At 39.4% G+C, this 17116-nt stretch overlaps 1 protein-coding gene across 7 annotated transcripts in view; it reads right to left on the reverse strand.

Annotated features, from left to right (window-relative positions):
- The window catches only part of Nr6a1 (nuclear receptor subfamily 6 group A member 1), a 188652-nt gene that overhangs the window by 10424 nt on the left and 161112 nt on the right, over positions 1-17116 (reverse strand). For 5 of the 7 annotated variants that reach the window (XM_051185375.1, XM_051185374.1, XM_051185372.1 and 2 more), the window contains 4 exons: positions 14027-14082; positions 3964-4118; positions 1841-2068; positions 184-438 (listed from right to left, as the gene is read on the reverse strand). In XM_051185375.1, the coding sequence (XP_051041332.1) occupies positions 184-438; positions 1841-2068; positions 3964-4118; positions 14027-14082 (694 nt within the window). The remainder of the gene's footprint in view (positions 1-183; positions 439-1840; positions 2069-3963; positions 4119-14026; positions 14083-17116) is intronic. The other 2 variants (XM_051185373.1, XM_051185378.1) reach the window with 2 other exon arrangements.

The raw sequence follows: 17116 nt of genomic DNA on the forward strand, positions 1-17116 counted from the left end.
CGCCTTGTTGGAGAGGTACCTACTCTATCCACTCAAACACTGTGGTTTGGCCGATAACACAAAGCTATTAAGTGACAGTCTGTGGGATTTAGTGCTTCCCCTTTGGAGACTAGGTAGTTTTGCCTCACAGGGAGGACAAAGGCTTGATTGCTCACAATGCCCTCCCCAGTTAGCAGCTCTCACCTGTGTAGCTCTTCATCAGAGGGTGAGTACTTGGCAGTGACATCAGCCAGCTCCCCAAAGATTTGCTTGCTATAAACAGTGAGGGACGAGAGCAGGATCAACTCCTGCCATGTAGAGCTCAAGAGGCACGTGTAATCCTTGATTGAGAGCTCACAGAAGAAAGGCAGCTTCTTGATCCAGGCAATCTGCCTAAAGAGTAACTCGTCGGCCAGGCGGCAAAGCAGAGCAAATAGCTCTGCTTGTGTCACAGCATATCTGGAGGTAGGGATAGGACAGAGTCACTTCAGTCAGCAAAAGAGTGAAGGTAGGAGTAAAGGAAGAGGATATTACTTGAGGGCACAGTATGTTCTTAGCAGTAGGCCCTTTGTCCTTGACCATGGATTTCCAGTTTCATTCAACTTCTTATAAAGGGTAGAGCTGGGGCAAGCTAAAAGCTGAGGTGAGAGTAGTGGGCAGTGAGATGATTTGTTGAGAACAGGCTGCTGAGGGGAATGGAGGTTTAGAAATTTCTATAATTATGAAGGAGTATCACTCTTAATATTGGTGTAGTCTGATGTTTCATGCCTCAGAAGAAATTCTTACTCATTCCTGCTCTAGTTTTGATAGTGAAAACTCTAATAGAGTGGGTCTAGAGCATACCCAGTATAAGGAACAACAATCACACATGAAAGAAAACAAAAACAAAACCCAAAGCTAAACATGCCTAAGAGCCAGACTGCTGAAGAAAACAGGCATTCAGAAGCCTTTTCTGTGCTCACTGTGCCCCCTGGTGGTGACAGCTCAGGAACCAGAGTTGTTCATCTATTTCTCAGCTCAAGCCTCTGAGACTCTAGCTTTAACCCTCTCAAGATCTCTACTCCCCTTGTTACCCTCTTCCTCATATCCTCCATAAAAGCATTGTGGGATCCTTTTTGTATGTATTTAAGTCTGCTCTTCTAAAACTGGAGCCTAGCTGAGGACCTCAGGGTATCCTCTATGAGGCCTAAGATTAAAGACTCTAGCAACTCATGTTCTCTAAGAAGTAATGGGTGTAAGAATGGGTGGCCCAGATACTGAACTATGTAACACTCAAATAGAGCCAAATGCAGACTGTGGTATCTATTACAGACATTCAGGCCTGCACTAAAATCTGCCAGTCACATGCCAAGAGTTACTCATGGGCATGTTGGCTAGGGGTATAGACAGGTCACAATCAATTAGGACTACCCAGGCATAATACTGTACGGCTTTAATCCCAGCACTCAGGAGGCAGAGGCAGGCAGATCTCAACAAGTTTGAGCCAGCTTGATCTACAAATTAAATTCCAGAACAAACAGAGCTGTTACACAGAGAAACTCTGTCTTGAAAAAACAAAAAAGACAAAAACAATAAACAACCAATTAGGGCTTGAATGATTTAAAAACCTTAGGTCTTATGTACAGCTTATTTCTGGCCCAAAGGCAACCATTTCAGGGCTTGGTTTACCTAGACCCACAAAGAAATAAAGGCCCTTCAATTCCAATTTCATAGTGACTGAAAAGTAACCTGAACTGTCTGAGAAAAGATGCTTAAGGAAACATGAGTGACCAATACCTTCAATCACGAAGTTGAGTATACAACTGGTTGGTAGGGACATTTTGAGACTGTAAGGGGGCCAAGCAGGACAGTATTCACTCACCCATCTTCAATCAACATGGGTGTGCCCAATGGCTCCAGGTCTTCTGCTGACATTAGCTGATGAATCAGACTGTAGGACTGAGGGTCCAGGCTTCGAGCTTGTGGGGGCAGAAGTGGTGAGTGTCCAGAATAGCTAAAAAGGTGTGGTATGTACTGATAATGTGGAGGTGCTGACATCCCCATGTACTGATCCCTGAATGTCATGAATCCATTTAGTTCCACAGACCTACTGGAGAGAAAAACTTCACATCAGGAAAAGTAATGGCAGGTTAAGGACCTGCTCAAAGGAAGAAGTCAGGAGATGGCTGAGGAAGTCTCTGGTCACTAGGTCTGTGGCTAATCAAGCCATGGGTCAAAATTAATGATTTCATTGTATCCTTGAGACAAGGACTCTGTGGGTATAGAAACATGGAGCTTGACACTGGCAAACTGAGTGACCAGTAGAATAGGGGATATAAATAAGGATTGGATGATGTTACAACTAACACCTCACTCACATTAGGCAGGTACTTTGTCACTGTGCTATATGCTAGTGCTCTTCTATCTTCTAAAATATCTGGAGATCCTGCCTCCAGGGCTAGTTGCCAAGGCTAACCTTGAATTCACTCTGTCACCCTGGCAGGTCTTGAAGTTGTGAACCTCCTGCCTCAAGTTTTAATGTATACCAGTAATCTATTGTGACAAAAATGTGTGTTTATATTGTGGCTTTACTGTTACAAAAACAAAGGCACAGGACAGGCTAGGTGGACTTAATTAATTCAAAAACCAAATCTAGTACCTAGCATGGAATATAACTGAAGGTCCTTAAGTCCCTAAGTACTAAAAAGAAAGAACAAGGGAAAAACTGAAGGAATAAAAAACTCTAATTGAATCTGAAGAGGAAGGCAGATTCCACCCAATTTCCTCTTTTTTTTTTTTTTTTTTTTTTTTTTGGAAAAAGCTAACTATTTTCTCAATTAACTGAAAAAAAAAAAAACCTAACAAAACCTATGTATTTGCATTTATATTTGTTTGTAAGAGAGTATGAGTGAATTTCACAATGAGTGTGTGGGAGTGAGAGGACAACTATTGGGAGTTATCTTCTTCCACTTTGTTGATCCTGGGTTGTTCCAGGTAGTCAGACTTCACAGCAGGTGCCTTTACCTAATGAATCATCTCACCAGCCCATCTTTTTTTTTTTTTTTTTTCTTTCTTTCTTTCTAGATATATCTCCTGCACATGGCTTTTATGTGGGTGCTGGGGATTGAACCGAAGGTTCATGATTATAGAGCAAGCACTTTACCAACTGAGCTATGTCCACAAGCCTTACTCTGTGACATTATTATTATTATTATTTATTTATTTTTTAAGCTTTATTGCCAGGAGGTGGTGGTATACATCTTTAGTCCCAGCAGAGGCAGGTGGATCTCTGTGAATTCAAGGCCAGCCTGCTCTACAAGAGCTAGTTCCAGGACATCCTCCAAAGTCACAGAGAAACCCTGTCTTGAAAAACAAACAACAAAAAAATTTATTTAAGTATACGAGTGCTCTGTCTGCATGTTTGCCTGCACATCAGAAGAGGTCATCAGATCCTATTACAGGTGGTTGTGAGCAACCATATGGGTGCTGGGAAATAAACTCAGGACCTGTGGAAGTGCAGCCAGTGTTCTTAACTGCTGAGGCATCTTTCCAGCCCCCTACTAAATGTGAAATTTCAAGAAAATACTTAATTCATGTCCTATATCAAAGATTTCTGGGGTAAGAAACCCTTCCAATGTAGCTGAAAGCTATACTTACAACTACTTAAGAAAACATGATTGCCCCAAAAGGCTTTAATCTTGAATTCCCCATAACACTAACTCTGGTGAGTCAGAAAAACTGTTAATTCAATTCTGCAGTCAGTGTATTGAAATGTTATTGTGCTAAATGAAGCCTATGTGAACATGCACAGAAGTGGCACTCATCAGTCAGCAAAGGACTGGGCTTGGAAAGCTGGCCTGCACCATCCTGGTCTCCAAGATACTGAGAGACCAAGGGCACAAAGGCTGAGACAGCCTGGTAGAGGAGCACACTACCAAAGGTTCTTTGGAGGGCTACTCACTGGATGGTCCTTAGGTGAGGATACTGGGTTTGCCTTTAACTCACCTGGATGACAGTGTGGAAACTGGTGAGGGCTGGTTGCTCTCTGATACCCTGTTCCCAGGTGAACTATAGTCGCTGTCACCATGGTTGCTCCAGTGATTGGCTTCTTCTTCAAACTCTTGTCCAGACATGATTCTTTCAATCTCTTCTTCTGATATCTTTGAAGAAATGGACACGTTAGAGGTATTGTACATACCTCCTGTTCTCTCGGTAGGCCTCAGAGTTTATACTTCAGTTCTCTCATACTCTTTGGACTTCTTTGTATATGCTTAGTATATTTGGACACAATCTTTGGACACTTGCCTTCAAGAACCATGACTTTCCCCTTGCCCGTTTATCCAACCTTCAAGGCACAAAGTCTATTCCTCAACTCTTGTCTTTGAGTCTTCACTTTCCTAACTAAAACTCATTCTTCAATGGCAATCTCCTACTTCATCTATCCAATAATGAATGTAAGTTATCTCCTTCACAAAATTATCTGTCATTATTTACTATTCATAATTATGTGGATTCTGAGAAAGGAAGGGCGGCATCATGGTTAATGGTAAAAATTCGAGAAGCAGACCACCTTTTTTCAAATCCAGAGTATACCACTTCTAGCACAAACTTTGCAAAGTTACTGAATTATCTTAAGTGAAGTACCTCCATCTGTTTGGTAGACAGAACAAAAGCCCTATCTCATTGGATTCCTCTGAGGATTAACCAAATCAGATACTCTTCCTAGGAATATAGCAAGAGTAACAATTACAGAAACACTGAAAGTTGTTACAATAGCATGATCTTTGGGTATTACACTGCCCAGGCTAGTCTGAAACAGCCCTTTTGTTTCAGTCTTCTAAGTAGCTGAGACTGTAGGTCTGTCCCACCAAAATGGGTTGTCATTATTACAGAACATTCATAGTAACATTTCACTAAAACAGACTCTGTAACAGCTAAGACCATGACAGGACCTAAAAAAGAGGTATGTAATAAATGGATATTGAGTAAATTGTGTTCATTTTTTAGTACTAACATGTACTTTCACATAGATTTTTCTTTTAAAAAGAAAAGATATCACCTAGTCTGTTAAATAAAACTTGAAGAAACCACAGGTCATAAGTCATACTGTGTGTACCTAGATGTGGTCAGGGATATGAAGAAGAAACAGAAATATGCTAGTACTTAGTCCAGTACTCTATAGAGAACAAATAATCTTTTATACAGTTTCTAACCAAGGACTGAGGGCTAACGGGTCACAGTCAACACAGAACTGACAGGATAAGTGCTAAGGAGGCAGGGCCAGGGAAATTTTTATATGTAGTTTCTATGGAAACCGCAAGCCTGCATATGTATTTGCTCTAGTGGCCTCTAAGAAAACCCTGAATTGTCATGGTCATAAACAGAGGCTTTCATAATGCAACACTACAGGAACAGTGAGTTGGCTTAGCAGGGAAACATGCTTGCCATGCCAGCTTGAAGACCAAAGTTCAAGCCCTGAAACCCATGTAAATAAACAAGGAGAGAACAGACATCTCCAACAATGAACCATGGAGGCACACACATCACACATGTGAGCATGCAAGGGCACACATACACAAAAATAAACAAAACAATAATAAACTTTGGAAAATACTTATATATGATATCCTGACTGCAATTTCCCCTCCTTCCAGTAACAATAAAGGTGTTTCTTCTAACACTGTGAACAGACATCATGACCAAAGTAAGTTTTTTTTTTATTAATTTATTTTTTATGTTCCAACCAGTTCCCCCTACCATCTCCTCCTACTCCCCTCACTCCCATCTGCTCCATGAAGAGGGTAAGGCCTCCCTTAGGGAGTCTACTAAGTCAGTCTGTCCCATCATCTCGTTGAGACAGGACCATGGCACCTCTCCACCCCCACAGCCCCATGACTAGGCTGGGCAAGGTATCTCTGCATGTAGAATAGGCTCCACTAAGTCAGTTTGTGCATTAGTGTTAGATCTTGGACCCACTGCCTCACATATTGTCCCAGCCGTACCACTGTCACCTATGTTAAGGGAGTCTAGTTTGGTCTTAGGCAGGGTCTCCATTTGTCAGACCTGAGTCAGTGATCTCTCACTAGCTTGGGTCAGCTGATTCTGTGGGTTTCCCCATCATGGTCTCGACTCCTTTGTTCATATTATCGATCCTCCCTCACTTCCATTGTGCTCCAGGAGCTTGGCCCATTGGCTAGTTGTGGATTTCTGCATCTGTTTGCATCTGTTTCTGGAAGAGGCTTCAAGCTTCTCTGGGATTATGGACTTTATGTCTGCTATCGACTTATGAGTGAGTACATACTATATTTGTCTTTCTGGTTTTGGGTTACCTCACTTATGATGAATATATTTTCTTTTTTTTCCCATTTTATATTTTTAAGTTCTTTGTGAAAAATTGGGTGTTCATAGGTGTGTGAGTTGTTATTGGGGTCTCTGATTAGATTCCATTGGTCCACCTCTCTGTTTTTATGCCAATACCAAGCTGTTTTCATTACTATAGCTCTATAGTAGAGCTTTGAAGTAAGGGATGGGGATGCCCCGAGATGATCCTTTATTGTACAGGATTGTTTTGGCTATCCTGGGTTTTCTGTTATTCCATATGAAGTTGAGTATTGCTTTTTCAAGGTCTGTGAAGAATTGTGCTGGGATTTTGATGGGGATTGCACTGAATCTGTAGATTACTTTTGGTAGGATTGCCATTTTTACTATGTTGATCCTATCTATCCAAGAGCATGGGAGATCTTTCCATTTTCTGATATCTTCTCTAACCTCTTTCTTTAAAGACTTGAAGTTCTTGTCATACAGGTCTTTCACTTGTTTGGCTAGAGTTACCCCAAGATAGTTTATGTTATTTGTGTCTATTGTGAAGGGTGATGTTTCTCTGATTTCCTTCTCAGCCCATTTGCCATCTGTACATAGGAGGGCTACTGGTTTTTTGTTTTTTTTGTTTTTTTTTTTTTTTGAGTTAATCTTGTATCCTGCTACATTACTGGAGGTGTTTATCAGCTGTAGGAGTTCCCTGGTAGAGTTTTGTTTGTTTGTGTTTTTTTTTACGTCAATTATGTAAACTACCATATCATCAGAAAATAGGGAGAGTTTGACTTCTTCCTTTCCAATTTGTCTTACTGCTTTTGTTGTTTTATTGTTCTAGCTAGAACTTCAAGTACTATGTTGAATAGATAAGGAGCGAGTGGACAGCCTTGTCTTGTTCCTGATTTCAGTGGGATTGCTTTGAGTTTCTCTCCATTTAGTTTGATGTTGGCTGTTGGGTCACTGTATATTTGCCTTTATTATGTTTAGGTATGTTCCTTGTACCCCTATTCTCTCCAAGACCTTTATCACGAAGGGGTGTTGAATTTCGTCTAAGGCTTTTTCAGCATCTAATGAGGCGATCATGTGTTTTGTTTTGTTTTTTTCTTTCAGTTTGTTTATATGGTGGATTACATCGATGGATTTTTGTATGTTGAACTACCCCTGCATTTCTGGGATGAATCCTACTTGGTCATGGTGGATGATTTTTCTGATGTGTCCTTGAATTTGGTTTGCCAGTATTTTATTGCATCTATGTTCATGAGGGAAATTGGTCTGTAATTCCCTTTCTTAGTTGTGTCCTTGTGTGGTTTGAGTATCAGGGTAATTGTAGCCTCATAAAAAGAGTTTGGCAATGTTCCCTCTGTTTCTATTGTGTGGAATAATTTGAGGAGTATTGGTATTAGATCTTTGAACATCTGATAGAATTCTGCACTGAATCCATCTGGACCTGGGCTTGTTTTGGTTAGAAGACTATTGATAACTGTTTGTATTTCCTTAGGGGTATTTAAGTTGTTTATCTGTTCCTGATTTAATTTTGGTATGTGGTACTTATCTAGAAAATTGCCCATCTTCTTAAGGTTTTCTAATTTTGTGCAGTACAGGTTTTTGAAGTATGACCTGATGATTCTCTGGATTTCCTCAGTGTCTGTTGTTATGCCCCCCCCATTTCCTTTCTGATTTTGTTAATTTGGATATTCTCTCTCTGCCTTTTGTTTAGTTTGGATAAAGGTTTGTCTATTTTGTTGAATTTCTCAAAGAACCAACTCTTTGTCTCATTGATTCTTTGCATTGTTTTCTTTGTTTCTAATAAATTGATTTCAGCCCTCAATTTGACTATCTATTTCTTGCCATCTATCCCTTCTGGGTGAGTTTGCTTCTTTTTGTTCTAGGGCTTTCTCTCAGTTGTTCTGTTAATTCACTAGTATGCAATTCCTCACCCCCACCCCCAGCTTCTTTATGTAGGCATTCAGTGCTATGAACTTTCCTCTCAGCAGTGCTTTTATTTTGTCCCATATGTTTGGGTATGTTGTGAGGTCATTTTCATTAAATTTTAGGAAGCCTTTTATTTCTTCCTTTATTTCTTCCTTGACCCAGTGGTGGCTTTAGTTGATCACTGCTCAATTTCCATGTGTTTGTAGGCTTCCTAAAATTAATGTTGCTGCTGAATTCTAATTTCAAGCTGTGGTGATCTGACAGGATACAGGGTTTACTCCTTTTTTTTTTTTTTGTTTTTTTTGTTTTTTTGTTTTTTTGTATCTGTTAAGGTTTGATTTGTTACCAAGAATGTGATTGATTTTTAAGAAGGTTCCATGAGGTGCTAAAAAGAAAGTATATTCTTTTGTGTTTGGGTGGAATGTTCTATAGATGCCTGTTAAGTCCATTTGAGTCATAAGCTCTGTTAATTCCCTTACTTCTCTGTTAAGCTTCTGTCTGACAGATCTGTCCAGTGGTGAGAACGGGGTGTTGAAGTTTCCCACTGTTAGTGTGTGGGGCTTGGCTTGTGATTTAAGCTGTGTTGATGTTTCTTTTACAAATGCAGGAGCCCTTGTGTTTGGGGCATAGATGCTCAGAATTGAGATCTACTCTTGATGGATTTTTTCCTGTGATGAATATGAAATGCCCTTCATCTTTTTTTGATCGATTTTTAGTTTGAAGTCTATATTGTTAGATATTAGGATAGCTACACCGGCTTGTTTCTTAGGTCCATTTGACTGGAAAAGTTTTTCCCAACCTTTTACTCTGAGGTAATGTCAGTCTTTGAGTTTGAGGTGTGTTTCTTGTATGCAGCAGAAGGATGGAGTCTGTTTTCCTCTCCAATCTGTTAGCTTGTTGTCTTTTTATAGGTGAATTGAGATCATTTATATTAATGGATATTAATGACTAGTGATTGCTAGTTCCTGTTAACTTTGTTGTTGGTGATGGCATTGTGTGTTCAGTTCCCTTCTTTGGGGTTTGCTGCTGTAAGCTCTTCTATTTCCTGTGTTGTTGTGGATATAGGTGATTTCCTTGGGTTGGCATTTTCCTTCTAGTACTTCCTGTAGGGCTGGGTTTGTGGATAGGTATTGTTTAAATTTGGTTTTTATTATGGAATATCTTGTTTTCTTCATCTATGGTTAATGAAAGCTTTGCTGGGTAAAGTAGTCTGGGCTGCCATTGGTGGTCCCTGTCTGCATAACCTCTGACCAGGACCTTCTGGTTTTCATTGTTTCAAGGTGTTATTCTGATAGGTCTGCCTTTATATGATACCTGGCCTTTCTCCTTTGTAGCTCTTAATATTCTTTATTTACTCTACATATCTATTGTTTTGATTATTATGTGTCGAGGGGACTTTTTTTTTTTTTCTTTTTGTCCAGTCTATTTGGTGTTCTGTAAGCTTCTTGTACTTTCATAGACATGTCCTTCTTTAGGTTGGGGAAGTTTCCGTCTATGATTTTGTTGAATATATTTGCTGTGCCTATGAGTTGGACTTTTCTCTCCTTCTTGTATCTCTATTATTCTTAGGTTTGGTCTTTTCATGGTGTCCCAGATTTCCTGCATCTTTTGTGTTAAGGATTTATTGGATTTAAATTTTTCTTTGACTAATGACTCTGTTTCCTCCAAGTTGTCTTCAGTGCCTGAAATTCTCTCTTTTATCTCTTGTATTCTGTTGTTTATGCCTACATTTGTGGTTCCTGGTCATGTACCCAGATTTTCATTTCCAGAATTCCCTCAGTTTGTGGTTTCTTCATTGCCCCTATTTCAGATTTCATGTCTTGAATCGTTTCCTTCACTTATTTGATTGCTTTTCCTTGGTTTTCTGTAATGGACTTGTTGATATCTTCCAATATTTAGTTTGTCTTTTCCTCCATTTCTTTAAGAGAAATTTTCACTTCCTCTTTAAGGGCCTCAATCATCCTCATGAAGTTATTTTTTTAAATCGTTTTCTACTTCATGTGTGTTGGGATGTTCAGATCTTGCTGTTGTAGCACCACTAGTTTCTAGTAGTGCCATATTGCTGTATATATTGTTGAGTGTATAGTTTACGCATCTCTTCCTCTATAGGTATAGGTAGAACTTGTGCTTCAGTGGTTGTCTGTGTAACAGCTTTGGCTGTCCTAGAACTCGTTCTACTGTAGACTGCACTGGCCTCAAACTCTGAGACTGTCCCCCTCTGCCTCCTGACTGCTGGGATTAAAAGCTTGGGATACCACCTCTTGGCATAATAAAGTTTTATTTTCTTTCTTAATTAAAAAAAAATGCTAATAAGAATATGGGGCCAGGCAAGAAGGATTTATCTAGTATATAAACAAAGGAGTTGGTCTGAAATTGTTTGATGTATACAATGAAATGGAGTAATTGTTTTTGAAATTTAAGTCATAATACCTAAAAAATAATTACTCCAGCCTTTCTCTTAAGGGTCCTTGTGACCCTGAAATCATTGCCAACTGAGTGATGGTGCTGAAAGTGAGAATATGTGAGCTCTGTTGCATGGCATCTTTCTTTCATATGCCACTTCATTTTTTAAATTACGACACCTAACCTATGAATTCAATAGATGCAAAAGAAACAATCAACATAAGCCAATTCTCTTGTTATAGGCTATCAAGAAACAATCTGAAGAGATTTTCGTTTTGTTTGTTTGAGACAGGGTTTCTCTGTATAGCCCAGCCTGTCCTGGAACTCAGATCTGGCCTGCCTCTGCCTCCTAAGTACTGGGATTAAAACTGAGCACCACCACCTCTTGGCTGACCAGGAAAATTTAAGAAAACAATTCCATTTAGAATAGAATAAAAATGTAGTAAAGTTAAGAGGGTGAAAGACTTACACAGTGAAAAACATTAAACATTGCTGAAGGAAATTAAACACTTGGCCACAAGTGGGGGCATACACCTTCAAACCCATTACTCAGGAGGCAGAGGCAGGTGGATCTCTGTGAGTTAGAGGCCAGCCTGGTCTACAGAGATAGCCAGAGCTATACAGAGAAACCCTGTCTTACAAAATAAAAACAAACAAATACAACCAAAAAACAATAAAACAACAACAACAAAAATTATACAGAAACATATTTGTGGACCAGAAGACTTGAAGTTTAAGAACCATGCTATAATTTGTATAAAACCAAAAAGACTCCAAACAGCCAGGACAATCTTAAGATAGAATAATGAAGCTGGAGCTGTAAGTAGAGTGCCTGGTTTTAAAGCATAGTACAGAGCTGTAGCAATTAAAACCCTGTGGTATAGACATATACCTCAATAGAATAAAAAATAGAAATCCTACAACTACACTCAAATCTATGGTCAAATGACCTTCAACAAAGGTCCAAGACTACACAGTGGGGAAAGAATAATTTCTTCAACTAACAAACAGTGCCAGGCTAATGCCAGTATCATGTATATAGGGAAAAGGAACTCCTCTTGTCTTATACTACACACAAAGATCAACTCAAAATTTATTAAATGTAAGCCCCAAAACTGTAAAATCCTAGAGGAAAACAGAAGAAAATCCTTTAAAAAATATTTGCATATCTTATGTATATAAATACCTTGCATGTATGCCTTTATGCCAGAAGAGAATATCAGACCCCACTATAGATGGTTATGAGCTATCATGTGGTTGCTGAGAACTGAACTCAGGACCTCTGAAAAAGCAGCCAGTGCTCTTAACTGCTGAGCCATATCTCCAGCCCAAGAAGCCTTTTAAGGTTGGTCTTGGCAATGATTTCATGGATAAGACACCAAAAACCCAGGCAACATGAGCAAAACTAAAAAGCAGGCTGTCTAAGCTCTTGTACAGTCAACAAACCACCAACTCTTCAAAGCAGCCTGCAAAATTAGAGGGGAGGAGTGATCATCTGGAAGAGCAGAGAATTCAACAGGTAGCGTTTGCAGTCATGCAAGATGAAAAATTCTAGCTATCTACTGGGCACATAGTTAAAGATGCTTAAAAATTGAGAGAGCTCAGTGAATAAAGTGAGGGGAGCTGAACTCAGTTTAGCAATACCCACACAAAAGCCAGTGTAGTGATATACACCTGTAATCTTAGTGCTAGGGGTGGGAAGAGACAGGTGCATGCTTGGGGCTCTGGCTAGCCAGTCTAGTAGCAATGGCAAGCTTGAGGTTTAGTGAAAGACCTTGTCTCAAAAACTAAGGCAGAAAACCAAATAAAGACATCTCAATACCATCCTCTGTTCTCCACAGTGCCTACATGGATGACAGCACCCACTACACACACACACACCACCACCACACATGTTGTTTTTAGTCCAAACTAAAATGAATTATTTTTTAAGAGACAAATAACAGGAATAAAAATATTTGATTAAACAAATCAAAACAGTAAAATTAGGAGTTTTATACCCAAACAAACATACTTAGTACATGTTACGTACCCACAAAGCAGGAAATCGCTCATATATCAGTACATCTCTGAGTTCTTGTCTTTCATTTGTTTATGCTTAACTGGAGAAATCCTTTTAATTTTCTGGTGACCTCTCTCTTGGCTCTCTTTCTGCTTTCAGATCTGTGCTATCATTGCCCTACTTCAAACTATTACCTAAATGTCTTCCAACAGGCTTCCGCAAACCCACTTTAAACCATTTCCATTAGAATTTTTTTTCTAAAATGTAATATCTGTATAGGATAGTCTCCCTATTTACAATTGTTTAGTGATTGCTTGTTGGTACACAGCAAAAATTCGTGAAACTGATTCTGGTTCCTCATGTACTTGAGGATTAATTTGATTGGTGGGTCATGAAATAGATTCAATTCTCTAGAATCAGGAGTTGCTTCTGCTTGCTAGTAAGAACAGGAGGTATAGGTTGGCCCCTAAAGGCTCTACTCAGAAGTCACAGGCAAAGACCCATGAGGCCACTCTTTAGAGAACTCAAAGACTGTCTACCCTATTCCTTACCATGCTGTCACATGCGCCTAGTGACCCAGTCCCACTGAACCACCTCTTTGTGACTGTTTTTAAGGATCTGCCTTTGGGACATTCCAGTCTATTCTGTCTAGCTTTGATAAATGATGCTTAGCTTCTCAACACAGCTATTTCTTCCTTCCCCTTCAAGGATCAGTTCAAAAGCACCTTAAGGAAACTTTTCCAGAGTGTCTCCAAACTCTGAAAAAGAACAGAAGTATCCCTGGACATCCTCTGATAGCTCTCAGTATACTATGATGTCTATTTATTATCTATGGGATGGAGTGGAAATACTATTATTCCTACTTTAATAATAAGAACATGAACAACAATCAGGTGGTGGTGGCACACACTTTAATCCCAGCACCAGAGAGACAGAAGCAGTCAGTCTGTGAGTTAAAGGCCACCCTAGTATACAAAGCAAGTTCTGGGACAGCCAGAGATGTTACATAGATAAACTATGTCTCAAAAAACAAAAAACAAAAACAAAACAAAAAAAACAAAAACAAAACAAACAAACAAACAAACAAAAACAAAAAAAAAAAAAAAGAAGAAGAATAAGAAAGAAAAGAAGAATATGAACTGTTGATTTTTGCCAGGCTAAAACACATACAACTTTAAGTGACTGATCAAAAGGGAAAAAATAATTCTCTAGGTGGTTTAGAACTAGAACTGAATTCATTACCTGTGAAATTCTTACAAAGGATTGAGGGATCACAAGAGCTTTAAAATTTAAACATTCAGACTCTAAACAGGAGTAAAAGCCAAAATGGCAGAATAGGGGCTCAAGGTGAACAGCTACAGGAGCATTTGGAGCACCAGGCTTCCAGAACACACTAAGAGAGTGGGAATGAGAACTTACCTGCACTGGCCCAATGCTCTTATTCCGGCCTCCAGGCATGCCATCTTCTCTGATAGCTACAAAGAAATATAAGAGAGTCAGAACTACACTCACGGTCATTTATAAATGAAAAGGAAACTTATCTGTCTGAGCACTAGGAAGGCAGATACAGGCTGATCTATGTGTATTTGAGGCCATCCTGGTCTACTACATGGTGAGTTCCAGTCAGGGTCACATAGTGAGACCCTGTCTCAAAACACACACACACACACACATACACACACACCACAACACAAGCTTACCTGGCTAAAAGTATAATATAGTAAAAGTGAAGCCAAGACTAAACAACAAGCCTTTCTGGATTCATAGTGCAATTTATCACTGCAAGTTGCACAAAACATCAGATACTATACTTTTGGGTTCCCAAGGCACTGGATATATACTGCACATACTGTACACATTCAAGATGTTCAACAAAAATGTGACATGGCCAACAAGTTCGAGTTACAAATATCCCATCAGGAAGGTGTACCTCAAGCTAAGGGACATTTTAGTGGGGGAATGAACACTTGCATTTTAAAATAAAGTATATCTTATTTTCTGCCTAAGTTTAATTAGGCATCAGAATAGCACTCTATACTATCCAGGTGGATGCCAAACTCTGGAGAACATGGCTTTTGACATTTAGTTTTTATTAACTGGAATGCTCACCTCATTCATTCCTCCTAAAAAAGCAGGAAGTAGAAGATGAAGGAACTTACTTAGTGTTTTCTTATTTAATATGTATGAGTATCTTGCTTACATGTGTGCACTCATGGATGACTGGTACCCAAGGTCAGAGAGGGTGTCAGATCCCAGGAACCAGAGTTAAGATAGTTTTGATTCACCCTATGGGTACTGGGAGCCATCCAGGCCCTCTGCAGGAGCAGCAAATGCTCTCAACCACCAAGCCCCCAAAGACACTTGGGGGGGATTGTTATTGTTTAAGTTATGCATATGGGTGTTTTGCCTGCATGTACATCTGTCTATGTGTATCTGGTGCCCAGAGGCCAGTAGAGGGTGCCAGATACCCTGGGAACAGAGTTTACAAAGCTGTGAGCTGCCAAACCAGAACTCAAGAGGGCATTTAGAAATCATGTTTCTATCGTTTTCTCCAATTTCTAACAACTCTTCAGTTTTTGTATTCATGACCTTGATATTTTCCACTATTATTTCCTACATGTTAGTTATTTTGAAAAATGATTTTCCAGCTGTAGGTGGTGGTATATGTTTTCAATCCCAACATTCTAGAGGCAGGAGCAGGCTGGTTGATCTCTGAATTCTAGGCCAGCCTAGTCTATAGAACTAGTTCTGAGATAGCCAAGGCTACACAAAGAAACCCTGTCTGGAAAAATAAAACACAGAGGAAAAAAAATTTAAAGAAAAAGAAAAATATACATCAATATGGGCTCCTAAGTTTCCTCATGAATATTCTAATGATGAAATCCATGCTCATTCTGTCTCTCTCTCTCTCTAGGATCTGTTTGGTCTGTCTCTGTGTGTACCTAAGATTTTCACAACATTATCTTAACAGGGTAAATCATGCTGGTATGTTTACTGGTAATACTAGGCTAGATAGTTTTTAAAGAGACTGAAGTGTTAATGTATTTGAATCTGTAAAGACTGTGGGACTTTTAAAATTACTTATGTATTTTTGTTTTTCAAGACAGGGTTTCTTTGTTTAGCTCTGGCTGTCCTGGAATGCATTTTGCAGACTGGCCACAAATAGAGATCCTCCTGCCTCTGCCTCCCTCCTTAAAAAGGAGTCCCACTGGATGTTGTGGCACTATTTATGTTTTTTTTTTTTTTTTCCCCAAGACAGGGTTTTTCTGTGGCTTTGGAGACTATCCTGGAACTCGTTCTTACAGACCAGGTTGGTCTCGAACTCACAGAGATCCACCTGCCTCTGCCTCCTAAGTACTGGGACTAAACGCATGCACCACCATTGCCTGGCTGCTATTTATGTTTTTAATGTGAGAACTTGGGATGAATGAGAAAGGATGGGTGTATTTGTGTGTCAACTTGACAAGGGGTCAACTGTGCTAGATAATCTAAAGTCATCCCAAAGGAAAGAATCTCAATTAAGAAGATGCTGTCATAAGATCAGGCTGTAGGCAAGCTTGTAGAGCATTTTCTTGATCAGTGCCTGAGGGGAAAGGCCCAGCCATGCATATGGTACTACCCCTGGGTTAGTGGTCCTAGGTTCTATAATAAAGTAGGCTGATCAAGCAAGTAAGCAACACTCCTCCATGGCCTCTACAACAGCTCCTAGCTCCAGGCTCGTACTCTGATTGAGATAGTCAAATTGAGGGCTGAAATCAATTTATTAGAAACAAAGAAAACAATGCAAAGAATCAATGAGACAAAGAGTTGGTTCTTTGAGAAATTCAACAAAATAGACAAACCTTTATCCAAACTAAACAAAAGGCAGAGAGAGAATATCCAAATTAACAAAATCAGAAAGGAAATGGGGGGGGGGGCATAACAACAGACACTGAGGAAATCCAGAGAATCATCAGGTCATACTTCAAAAACCTGTACTGCACAAAATTAGAAAACCTTAAGAAGATGGGCAATTTTCTAGATAAGTACCACATACCAAAATTAAATCAGGAACAGATAAACAACTTAAATACCCCTAAGGAAATACAAACAGTTATCAATAGTCTTCTAACCAAAACAAGCCCAGGTCCAGATGGATTCAGTGCAGAATTCTATCAGATGTTCAAAGATCTAATACCAATACTCCTCAAATTATTCCACACAATAGAAACAGAGGGAACATTGCCAAACTCTTTTTATGAGGCTACAATTACCCTGATACTCAAACCACACAAGGACACAACTAAGAAAGGGAATTACAGACCAATTTCCCTCATGAACATAGATGCAATAAAATACTGGCAAACCAAATTCAAGGACACATCAGAAAAATCATCCACCATGACCAAGTAGGATTCATCCCAGAAATGCAGGGGTAGTTCAACATACAAAAATCCATCGATGTAATCCACCATATAAACAAACTGAAAGAAAAAAACAAAACAAAACACATGATCGCCTCATTAGATG

The sequence above is a fragment of the Phodopus roborovskii genome, unplaced genomic scaffold (genome assembly GCF_943737965.1).
Source record: "Phodopus roborovskii unplaced genomic scaffold, PHOROB, whole genome shotgun sequence".
NCBI lineage: Eukaryota > Metazoa > Chordata > Mammalia > Rodentia > Cricetidae > Phodopus > Phodopus roborovskii.